General features: G+C 40.6%; 1 protein-coding gene across 14 annotated transcripts in view; it reads right to left on the bottom strand.

Moving 5' to 3' along the window:
• Window positions 1-12,456, bottom strand: part of LOC125769025 (MOB kinase activator-like 2) — a 102,969-nt gene that overhangs the window by 49,864 nt on the left and 40,649 nt on the right. For 4 of the 14 annotated variants that reach the window (XM_049437410.1, XM_049437411.1, XM_049437412.1 and 1 more), the window contains exon 2: window positions 8,393-9,290. The exons of the other annotated variants lie outside the window; for them this stretch is intronic. In XM_049437410.1, the coding sequence (XP_049293367.1) occupies window positions 8,393-8,574 (182 nt within the window). In that variant the 5' untranslated portion in view covers window positions 8,575-9,290. The remainder of the gene's footprint in view (window positions 1-8,392; window positions 9,291-12,456) is intronic. 14 annotated transcript variants of the gene reach the window in all.

The following is a 12,456-nucleotide window of genomic DNA, read 5'->3' as shown; positions in this document are numbered from 1 at the left end:
GATATGATCAAGTGATGATGACAGTTTCGGATGCCTTTCACGCTTTGTTGAGGCGGGATGTTTGTTGTGAAAGAAAACGGAAATGAAAAAAAATAAACGAAAAGCAGCATGTTACGCTACGTGCATAAAGCTTTTATGTTAATTAACTTTTGTATTAGATACAAAGAAATTAGGAAATAAAAACAAATCATCAGATTTGTGAATTTAAAAGAAATACTATTTTATACGTTATAAAATTTCGTCTAAAATGTAAATAACCCATAATATAAATAACATTGTAGAAAGAGCGATGAAAAAAAAATTGACACGTGTGTCGAGCCCTTAACGATTATCTTTATGTCGCTAATATCATTAGAGAAGGGGAAGCTATTGGTTATTATCTGTACGATAGAGTAACAAAAGCTTGCCTTGCATTAATCTGTTACCCTGCTGCAACCTGCTGCAAGGAAGTAGGGTTAGAAGCCACAAAACAAAAGCCTTCCACCGGAACAGTGTTGCAAAATAGTTTGTATTGCTTTTGTCATTCCTTGGCTAAACCGTTTTTCCGATGCCCTTTTCCAACGGTGCAGAAGCAAACGAATTAACGCGCTCCGTGACCATTCGCGGTGTCGTATAATTTGTAGCAATCTCCGTACCGGGGCACCGGACGAAAGAAAGCGTAGCGCGTGCGGTCAAATCATAACAATAGCTTCCGTCCCGTGAGCTGGCGGCGGAAAAGAAACAACGGCACGACCTTTGCAACGCGTCGCCATTGAAAGACCGAAGCGTTGTGTGGTGTGGTGGTGCTTTTAAAAGAAGCTACGTTTCCTTCAACCATTTCCAACATGGCAAAGCTGCTTGCGAGCTGGAAAACAAAAATAACATCCTACAATGCTTTGCAAACGGGTTTACATACATGCGCGCGCATTATGCAAACGAATGAAGGGGGGATGAAAAACGGTTCGCGTAACCCTAACCGCGATGACCGTGCAGAAATGGCGAAGAAACCGTGCTTTCTAGAAATGAATCATAATGCAGATTTCCCATAACTCGGTGCCGAGTTTCATGCGGGATGGCTAAGCGACGGACGGAGGCGGACGGACACCCTAACCACTTGTGGAAGGTTATCAGATGCATTTCTCCCGGAACCGGATTGCATTAAGATCTGGCCAAGGACACAACAATTGCAATTCATTCGTTTGCTGTGTTAAAGGCGTAATTAATTCGACGCAAACGGCAAACTAAACGCCGTACTTTTATTTGAAAAGTTGCTGCGGAATTGTGTGAGTTTGCATCGTTGTCATGCGCATTATGTGATATTGTATTTTAATAATTTTACTGTCAAAATAATTAATATGCAGCAAAGCAAAATATGAGAAACAGAGAGAAATATAATGCAAACTATAAAATAACAAATCTAACCATGACTGCGTTGCGTGTTTTTTTCCTTTCTTATAATTCTTTCCGGATGAATATTGACGCTCTATTCCGCATCATTGTCGTCTGTGCAACGACCGCGAACACAGCTTTCATTCTTCAAAGGCACGCAGCGCCGCAAAACAATCTTTCACGAGGGAGGACAAAGACATTTTCCCTTTACTTAGCGCTAAAACCTTCTCAGGCAGAACGCAATCACGGTTCCAGCTGATGGTGACGGTACACGTTCTTCTCCCGCTAGATGCAACAAGCAAACGGGTGGTGGTTCCGTTGGTAAACAAAACAATTAACCTTCACGCGGCAACGCTTTTTCTTTCTCCTTTCGCCTGACTGTCGTGTAGTGTATGCCATCTTCTCTTCCACCAAAAAGAAAACCCCATCACCGCCGCATATTGTGGGACAGCTGTGGGACAGCTTTCTATCAAAGCGGGCCAATCGTCTCGATTGATCTGTATCGGGATGTGCTTTTGTTGTTGTAACAGGATAGTGTAATAAACTAATCCACAACGATTGTCCCATGATCCACGCGCACGTTTAGCCTCGTTCCAGATAAAAACAATGTTGACGTCCATGATTCAAGTAAGGTCCACTGGCATTATCCGCTCGTGTGTCTTTGCAACTCGCCCTAGTTTCCAATATCTCAGCAAGCGCATGGTACTCGGGAACAGTTCCAGTGAAAAACAATACCGAACGCCCGTACCAGGGTAAATATGCCCGGTTGGCTGCCCGTACCCATTGACGCTGTGCTCAGTGGATGGAACACTGACTTTCCGGTTTTCCGAGTTCGCCTACTGACTACGCGTACACCAAAAACTGGCCGCGGTCGTGTGCTCACGCGATCACAAATCAACGGAGCACGTACCCACAGCATAGAACGGATACGGCGTGGTGCGCGAACTCTAGAACGAGGTGATCGCGATCGGTACGGTAGTAACCGTGCACCCGGAACAAGCGACACTAGGGACCTGCCCAGATCAAGTAACTTGCATGTGAAAAACACATGTGACAGTTTTGTACACGTTGCGCCATTAGCTGAATACACTAGAAACTGGTCTAGGTTCAGATACGCTTCTTGCACTGCAGTACACCGACAGGGAGGTGTTTGTAATTGAAGGTCTCGGATAGCAAACTAGTTCCTTTTCCTCGGGTAGAACGTGCAAAGTGCATACGGTTCGAACCACCTACTGGTGACAATTATAATCGCTCCGGTAAGCTTGTACACAGTACGCTCTTGGATGTGCTTTACATACGGTAGCTCCAGCTCGTTGTGAAAGTTGTTCCCAAAATAATTCACTTAGAAGGGGGACATTTCTTGTTGGCACTTGGACACTTACCTAAAAGTAGAAGAACACAGAAAGAAAACGAGAAGAATTAGACACAAGCTTTTAGATAAAGCGCATTGAATTATTAAAACAAATTATGAAATAAAAATAAGACCAGTAGCGCTTAATAGCTTTGATATTGAAGTGCTTTTAAAAGGCTATTAAGAATTCATCTGGTGAAACATACGTCTGTGGAATTGGTACTTTTAATGGCTCACTTCTTTAGAAAGCGTTAACATTAGGAGACCGATGGAATTGGAATTGATTGAGACCTTATATATATTATTCGTTATCCAAATTCACAAGTACTTTAGTAGTGACTCTCCATCGTGTAAAGCACTACTAAACGCCTGCATGTGGACTTCAACAGTGCTTTGCGTTTGGTTGTTCGCACACTACACCGCAATCACGGTGGCAACCAGAAGTGCTGGAAGGTGTATAGGACCACCGACCAATAGTACCACTATACATGAGATGTGTTTCAATGGTAATCAGACGGACAGCAGCACCGAATGGCATCTCTATCCGGTCGATTACGAACCCTACGAAACATCCGGTACCCGTGCCGGTACGTTCTTTCGCATCGGTGGCATCAACTGGCGATGCATCGATCTTGTGGTGCGATGTACAACGCGAACGCAACTGCAAATGACACTACGCTGCAAGCAAGCCAGTGCGATATTCACGGTGAATTTGAGAAACATTAATTACACGTATTCCCATAATGAGCGATGCTGTGAAATTGAGCTACAGTTGCGATCAGGTGTCAACGTATCACGGGACGGTAGATGTTTATATCCGCACCCAGGCTACGAGCTTTGGGGCCACGCATCACGGATACTGTTTGTGCAGAAGTGCCATAACACGATACGGAAGAACGCCCGCATCGACGGGTACTGGCTCTTTATTTCGCAGGACGGTGACACATCGGAAATTAGACGAGCGTTGCAAGAGTTACTAAAGAACTATCCATATCTGCGACTGCACAGCTGGACGACTGCACTTGCCAACAAGGATGGTTGCAAGTGTGACACCTTCGATAACTACATCGTACGAGCGATGCAATGCAATTCTCCAATGTTCGATCGGTTCCAGCAGAACGATGACATGCCACCAAAGGATTTGGGATTACGTTTGGTAAACGTCAAAAACATACACATCGTTATTCCGATCATTGTAATATATACGATTAAAGGTGTAATAGTGTTTAATGGAATTTTGTACTGTGCGTACATATTGCTAGTGCGTAGTAGGGTTGAAATTAATTTGTAAATTATTAGTTAGAGGTGATGTAGTGGTTGCCATTGCGATCCGATCCAATAAGATCACAGGTTTAGTGAAATAAACAACTGACCAAATTCTCACCATATGAGGCAATTTATTGAACTCATCCTTAGATTAAACTGCTCACTTTCCATGGGAATCATATTAGAACATAAACACAGAAAATGGATCGCATACCTTATTCTTCATGATGTAGCAGTGCCGCTCTTTTTTACGCTCGGTGCCATTCAAAATTCCCACAGGAATATTTTTGCAAAAGCAACTTCACAAGACTTCGGAGAACGAACAAAAAAATCACCCAACAATAAAAACAAACACGCGTACGTCTGAGAGCTTTATTGCGATCAGCAATGCTTCGCTTTCCCACGTCATCGATCGGATGTAAGAATCAATACATACAGCAAGTTGTGGAAACTGCCTCGTCAGCAATCGGTGTAGGATGTTCCACGGCGAATGTGTTTTTTATTGCTGTTTCATTATAAATGGTTTCGGTATGGTTCTTGCGTTACGTGTCCGTTCGTGGTATGTCTGGAAGATCATCGATCGGTCATTGCACAGTTTATGCTTTAACGTTAAGAATATTAATCATTTCTGGGGGAAATTTTTTAGAGCTCTCCAGTTTAAGAAGAACATATATTTATGATGGCCATTTTCAATGGTAAGATGTAAGATTTTCAGTGTTCTTCAAATAGATGGTTTAAACGAATGAGTAAATATTAAACAACAATTCTTAATTAAAGTTTGCATAAATAAAAAAATCAATGTAGTTAAAAGAAAGTATTTATTTTTTTAATTAATAATCATATTAATAGCGAAGGGTCTTTTAAGTTTACCCAAAACAATGTTTTGTCATTTTTCCTTCGTTTACCTCAACATTAATTCCCAACAAAACAGTCCAGAACAATTGTCTTGAACTGAATAGAAAAGATGTTACAAAAGAAAAATGTATCATACACCGGGCAACAACCGAATTCGGTCATGCTCACCGAAAATATGGACACCAATACCGCTTTGCGGTGCCGTTTGTCAGCTGTCGGACGGTTCTCCAGTGTCTCTTTGATGTATCCACACCGGGGTAACGGGAACCATCCCGTCCATCCCTCACACGCTCCGGAAGCAAAACAGAAACAAGCCCAGGGAAAATAAACTGAACAAAAATTCAGCTCATTTACTGTTCCCCAGTGCGGGACATACACTGTATGAGCAGCTGTACCGATGCGTTTCATCCAGCAAACAGTAACAACGGCAAGTAACCACAACAAAAAAAAATTGGAACTGGAAAAATCGGGACGCTCAAAGCGTCGGTCCGGCAGTCCGTGTCGGTGGAAAATGACATTACGATGATGCGCAAACGTTCCACACCAGATCGCCAGCTGCCACACTGCTGGAAAAGAAAGAGATTATCGCACACGGCACACGATCAACAACAACAAAAAAAAACAACAGCGGAAAAGTCTCTCAACCGTAAAACGCTTCCCACAGCAGTGCATTGCTGGGAGATCTTTTTCTTTAGCTTTTCAATTGGGTAAAGCTTGGAGAGAAAGTTTAACGGTGGAGGCGTATTGTAACTTCAGCTTCACCGCGCTTTAGGTACTGTCGATTGATTCGAGACATGTTTTTACTGGGTGTAAAAACAAACAAATATTTCTCTTGAAGAAAGGGGTAACTTTAGATTACTGGAAGAGACGCAATGACAAAAAAAAAAACATAAAAAAAACAGCAAAATAGATTTGTTCTACCGTTCACAGTTGAAGTGAACCGTCCTCATTCGCCTGAGATGCATAAAAGCGTGGATGGAATCATTCACAGCTGGAAAAATGTAGATCGTGGGATGACTTTAATCTACCAAAACCGACCAATCGCGGAAAAAATCCCCAAGCGTATGCTTTAATCTACCGCAGCGTGGAAAATTGCCAAGGAATATTAGTTACAGTACTTCACAGCAAACAGTTTGCCTGGAGAAAATGCATTCCATGGGCTTGTGTCTCGTGATTCGCTCCAATACTTCGAAAATCATGGATCGAATTTAGCAAGGACCTTTACTTGTATGGGGTAAACAATATAGTAAATCACAGAATTCTATGACAGATTACGTAATTATATGACAGAAAAAGAAATAAGAGTACTAGTGGTTAGTTCTTATAGTTCTTATGCCAAGAAGAGGAACATTTCTGAGTGTTTAATTTTGCTTCCCAATAAATTCGAAAATACTTAATTATCGTGCAACGCCGTTTATCCGGGATCATCGGGACACGATCGCAGACGGATATTTGGATAGCACGGATAAAAAAGAAAACCTGATACAGTACAACGTCGATTATCCGGGGGCGGATTAACCGTGCGCCGAAAATTTACAGCTGTTCTACCGAGGTGAACATTTCTTCTGATGTCAGGTTGGTTAAAATGATTAAAATCGTCACCAAACGATATATTTTAAATGACGTTAAATGACGATGAAATTTTAATTGTTATTTGATAATAACTAGTTAATAGGCCCGGTTACAGGGCTATACAACAAATCTACGTAATGCCGAGGTATGTTCTACGAAGTTTTCGTCACATCTAGTAGAAGTTTTTTTTATCATGCTGAAAATGTTTTGATATAATTACGGCTTACGTTGGCGATACTACGTTACTTACAGTGAAATCCAGCCTTACAGACTGAATATGCCAATTTGATTCGCACATCAGGTGAATTTCATCTGCTACAACCAAAAGGAAAAATAACCTGTAAAACAATTTTTCATCAAATCGAATGATTCGTTACCCTTCACCGCGAGCTCCTAATAACCGATTTGAGAATTATTCGTTCGTTTTGAGGATTTCAAAGTTGGTCAAGGCCAATGTCAGCCCGGCCATCGTGGGTTTTAATTGCTTCTTTTCAACCATCTAGAATGTTCAATTTACTATCTTGGCTTCTTCAGAATTTCTTTACAATAGTTCTGCTACAATCGCCGAAACAGGGAAAATCCAAACATTGAAGACGTTCATGTAAGGCTTAGAAAATTCCGTTTAAGATGCACATCGGGTCTCTCCAGTTTTGGTTTCATGATGTGCCATTGTAGGATCGACCACGGAAAAGAAATATTTTCGGAGCGTATAACATGTTTTCCTTTTTCTACAATCATTAAAAATAGAAAATTGTTGAATAAAATGTCTAATCAAATTCAAAAATTCCTTACCCCTTACCGACTGCAAATCAGATCTGTTTAACGCAGTATATTAATGGATGTTTTCACTGTTTTTCAAAATTTGCTGTGGTCAATGGTGGCCCGGTGGCCCGGTTGCCCGGTCATGGTAATATTATCACCATCTTCACCAGCTATTCCTTTTCTCCTGTATGGGCATCACCACTTTACTCTCCTTCTTTTTTTAAATTCACTACAACTTGAAGAGGTTTTGGCCAGCCATTGCTAACTTTCCTAGGCTTTATTAACCCGTAGCGAGACAGGGATTTGATCGCCCGTTCTGTGGTGTACAAACCCGCGCCGCTACCATTCAGCAATTCCCGCTCAGCAATTAAAAAATGACAAATCTTCGTTGAATTGCTTCAAACTAATATTCTGCTGTTAAAATGTAGTTAATTTTGCTTTCTTGAACTTTTGCTTATTTTCACTTGGCCAACACACTCTGAAAATCGTACCACTTATACCATTTGTTGAGCCAGCCTACTATGAAATATTTAGCATCGTCCTAACGTAAAACATCGTTTTGTATAATCCATTCACATTTCGATAAGTCGAAGTAGGTTAAGATTTGTACAACAATCAAAAAACGAAACCAATCCTAGTGAACATGCAGGGTTTGTTGAATGAGCTTTCATATTGGGCAAATTAAAGTTTTACAACAATGCCTTAGAAAAACCGATATGCCAACACTGCAGTAACGCTGCGTTACTGCACGAGTAGAATTTGTATATAGATTTGCTACCATATAGCATATCATACTACCATATGATATGCTATATATGCTTTGTATAGATGCTATATATGCTTTGTATAGATATATAATTAACCTTGATATTTAATGGACTATTATCCGTGGAAATCGATTATCCGGCATCGGTTGTACAGTTGATCTGTTGATCTAGAAGTTGTCACCCTCGTATGGCACGGTTAAAACAAAACCCCGGTTAAAAAAGGTGCGCAAATAAACAGCATAGCGCTGTGTGTCAAAATTTTATGTCATAAATTAGTATAAATAAAGCTTAATCTCTTCATTAAAATGACAACAAATGGGCAATTTTAGCAAAAGCAAAAAGCTGAATTGCTCTGCCGCTTTTTTAAACTGAAGTTGCATATGTATTTTCCTAAATTAATTTTCCCTCTCAGTTTAGTTTCACACCAAAATGCGTCCCAAAAAATACTTACGCTACTAAACCGCCGAGAAATGCGACTGGACCACCGCCGATGAGCCGAATTTTCCTGTGACATGAATCGAACAGCGAGGGCCGGGCGTGGGGCGGCGACGAGGCATGACTGTGCAGCCCGACCACGCCACCACCGCCCGCTCCCGGTCCGTGCCCGATCAGATGTGCCGGTGAGCGAAGCATCGCCTTCAAACGTTCGCGCAACTTGCTCAACCGGAAGAGCGTATCCTCCAGCGTTGTCGTCCTTGCCCCTTTATCGCCACCGTCCCACCTGGACCAACCCACACAGACGGCAGCACTTAAGGGTATGGGGTTTTTCCAGTAAGGAGTGTAAGGTTGGTAGTGGCCAAGTGATCAAGGCTGATGAAACGAGCATATATACCGGAAGCCGTTTAACGAAACCCAAACGCCTCGAAACTGCGTCACGCTAACGTTTAAAGGAAACTTTTTTTTTTTTTGCTTTGTTTTACTTCTTTATGCCACATAGAAACTTTTCCTTCGCACAACAAATCTACTACGCTCCTTCACTTGTGGGCCGGGCCCAGGAAGGTTTAGAACGATTGCACGCTGTTCGTGCAGTTGTCTCGAAAGATTAAAGCGCGGAAAACACGTGTATTGAAACGGGGTGTGTAAAAAACAAAGCATACAGCAGTAAAACAAATACTATACAAAGGCTGACAAACAAAAACAAAAAGAACCACCACTTATCACTCCACAGGGTTTGCTGCTAACATCGCCTTCCTCATCTCGCGGACGGGCGAACGTACAGCCAGCGGCTGGGGGAGCCGGCGGGGAGGAGATTTCTTTTTCAATTTCTTTTGCTTTCTTCTTTTATTTTCACCCCCACTTTCACTTGATTCAATTGATTTTTCTTTTACACTCAATCACTCACGGAATTTCTGTGAAAAACGGGGAAGATGATGATAAATTTATCGCTAAGGAAATTCGCACGGTTTGAAAGTACAATTTTTTAAATTTTGTCTTTGTTTTGTCCGTTTGTTACTTTGACGTACACACCGCTTGTGTTATTTTTTGTGTATTTTGTTTATTTAACACTATAATTAACGTTTTTACGAATGTTCCAATCACACCATGTTTATCTTTTTCTTTATAGTTTTTTTTACGCACCTTTTATAATTCATATCCGATTTAATAACTTATTTCACACTTCTATTTATCTTTTTTTCACTTTTCATATAAATTAGGAAAAACATAATCAAACACACGCATAACAAAAACAAAAGATATCTCAATATACTAAGACCACCGCAGAGACAAAAGAGAGTGAAAATAGGATGTAAAATGAACAATTAAAAGCAGCAAAGCGAAGACAAAACAGTGAAAACATAAACAACAAACACACTAGAAAATAGAAACGATAACATAGTAGGGAATAGAGAAAAATTTTTAATCGAAAACTCGCGATATGTTTGATTGTGTGTGTGTGTGTGTGTTTCACTTTCCAATTCCCAGCAGCCAACTTGCAGGCCGGAGTTTTTAACGCTTATTCATGAAAATGAATGAAAACTCCAATCTACCAGAGTGTAGTGTGGCTGCTAAAAGTGAACAAAGAAGGTGTAAATAAAAAATTAAAGGAAAATTATATCACACCATATCAAACCGTTAACGAATGGCGAGTGCGAAAACAGGTATGCCTGTACGCATTATTTACATTCAATGGAGTTTATCGTTTCTGAACTCATTTTTTTTAGCCCGTCCTAAAGCCATTGTTTTGTTTCGTTTGTGTATTACTCAGCTGCTCAGTACGATATGACACAGATCAACGTTGCGCACCACACAAGTGAAACACCTTGTTTTTCATGTATTTTCCACCAACTCTCTTGGCCCATTCAGTTTGCTTCATCTCGCGTGATGGATCTTCTAAACGAAGTGGAGACGCACGGTTTACGTCACTGTCACTTATCGGCAACCAGAACCGGAGTTGTTTTATCGACTGTTACGCATGGTTGTATGAAACATACATTCGCACTTACGGAATTGATATCGCCAGGTACATTGTTTCCAATGTTATCAAAAACGAAGATTTTGTGCAGATGATTTTTGACTGACAATTGCATTCCCTTTTTTAACATGTGTGTTTCAACACGAGCACACCAGCAATACTAGACCCCGAACAGGAATGGTCACGAATCTGTGTAAAAATAAGGAATTGTTTCTTTCTCGTCTATTTTACCGGCGCACGAAATGAAGATCACGAGCATGAGATTTAAATGTTGCACTTTTACCGTTCACGTTCAAGTAAGAAGCTGTGGAAAGGTTAGCTTTAACTTTAATTTTCACTTTTATGCAATCCTTTCATACCCTAAATCAAGGAACGCGCCGAGCTGATCTTCTGAGACCGTTCGATTAGTTGCATAAGAACGACATGTGAGGACATGAGAGATGAATTTATAATAATTTCTCATGCATCTTAGGCTTCGTCGTGATTGATGAATTTTTTTTTGTAAGATTAAACCCTTCAAAAGGTATTTCGATTGAAGATCGTGCAAAATATTACATTTCGGAGAAAAACTGAATAAGTAACCCTGTAAATAGGAGCACATGTTTTAAGCGCTTTTTTTTAAATATTTATAATTCCCCCAAATAACTGTCCCAGTTTTGGGGACACATAATCCGATGGTCAATGCACCGCATGCAAACACACTTGAGCAAACAAAGCTAAATGAAAAGTAATCCTTCCAATGCACAGCGCACGCTTTTAACCAATCTGTCAACAATCTGCCTACTGTTCAAAGGGAGATTTGAATGATTTTACCACTTTTATTTTTTCCGGGACAGCAGCATTAGTGGGATGGCCTCGGTTTATAATCTGGGGTCTTAAGAAATCGCTCGAAACAATAGAACCGTTTCATCGCACACGCAAGTCCAACCGAACGTCACGAGGGAAGGGGCGACAGGGCGAGAGAGAGAGTTGGGTTTTTGCTCAGTGTCTTCTGGTCGACATTTATAAACCGCAAAGAAACGGCTCGCTTTCGGGACGGTTGAATGTGGCGAGACGGTCGGTGAAACAAATCTAACCACAATGTCACACCTCACGGACGCGACTTTATGATCGTTACGCTACTTTGCGTAAGTTACTTGAGATCGTTAGACTATTGTCACCCGTACGCATACAAAACCTTCACTTCGCATCGGGATGGATAAAACGGGGGAGTGAGCACTACAAACTCTATTCCTCTTCGCTCCTAAAGCCCCGTGTTTTGGTGATCCAATGTCACGTGCAAAGCGAGTGTTTGTATAAAATTATGTCTCCAAAAAAAAAAGATCAACAACAAAATACGATACCAACAAAAAAAAAAAACTCCAAATTGAAATGTTCCCAACTTCCTCGTTTTTGGGGAAGTATAGCACGCACGCGCACATACTCTTTTACCCTCAGAGAGAATGGTTTAATTGTGCGTTTTGTTGCGGCTGCTGTTGATATTTTCAGTTCCAGCAAAGAATGGAAGTCGTATAAATGCACCGCAGTAAGTCGAAACGTTTTTGTAACACCGCCGTGCGCTGTCAACCGTCATGAACATGAAGGTGGTCCATTGTTTGGTTGATTGTAAAGTGATAAGATACAATCTTACCTTGAGAATGTGATCGTACAATTGAAAACTAAGAACTGAGAAAGGGACACTCGAAACTGAGATCTTATTTCATTAAAGATAAAAACTTGAAAAATGAACAAATCTTTTAAAAAATAAAATGAAAGTGATATAAAAATATGATGCAAAACAAGATTCTTATCTGCTATTGCACAAGGATTTCATATTGAAATTTAGCTTTCGAAAGTATCACTAAAAATAATGCGCAAATATGTATAAGAACTGAATCTAATGGTCTAAACGATGGCGAATAAAAATCATGTACATCATCGACAAGTTATTGGTATTGAGTTAATCATACAACTTTACCATATGAATTAAATATCTACAGTTGCTTTAAAGTAAATTGAAACTCATTGGTTTATTTGTTTTTCAATTTTTTGGTGTAAAAAAAAAACAAACAAACATCGATTGCCACCAACGGAGCACACGGCAACAAGAATCAGTGGTGTCC

Source organism: Anopheles funestus, chromosome 3RL (genome assembly GCF_943734845.2).
Source record: "Anopheles funestus chromosome 3RL, idAnoFuneDA-416_04, whole genome shotgun sequence".
Taxonomy (NCBI): domain Eukaryota; kingdom Metazoa; phylum Arthropoda; class Insecta; order Diptera; family Culicidae; genus Anopheles; species Anopheles funestus.
This window is presented reverse-complemented; position numbering and strand designations above follow the sequence as displayed.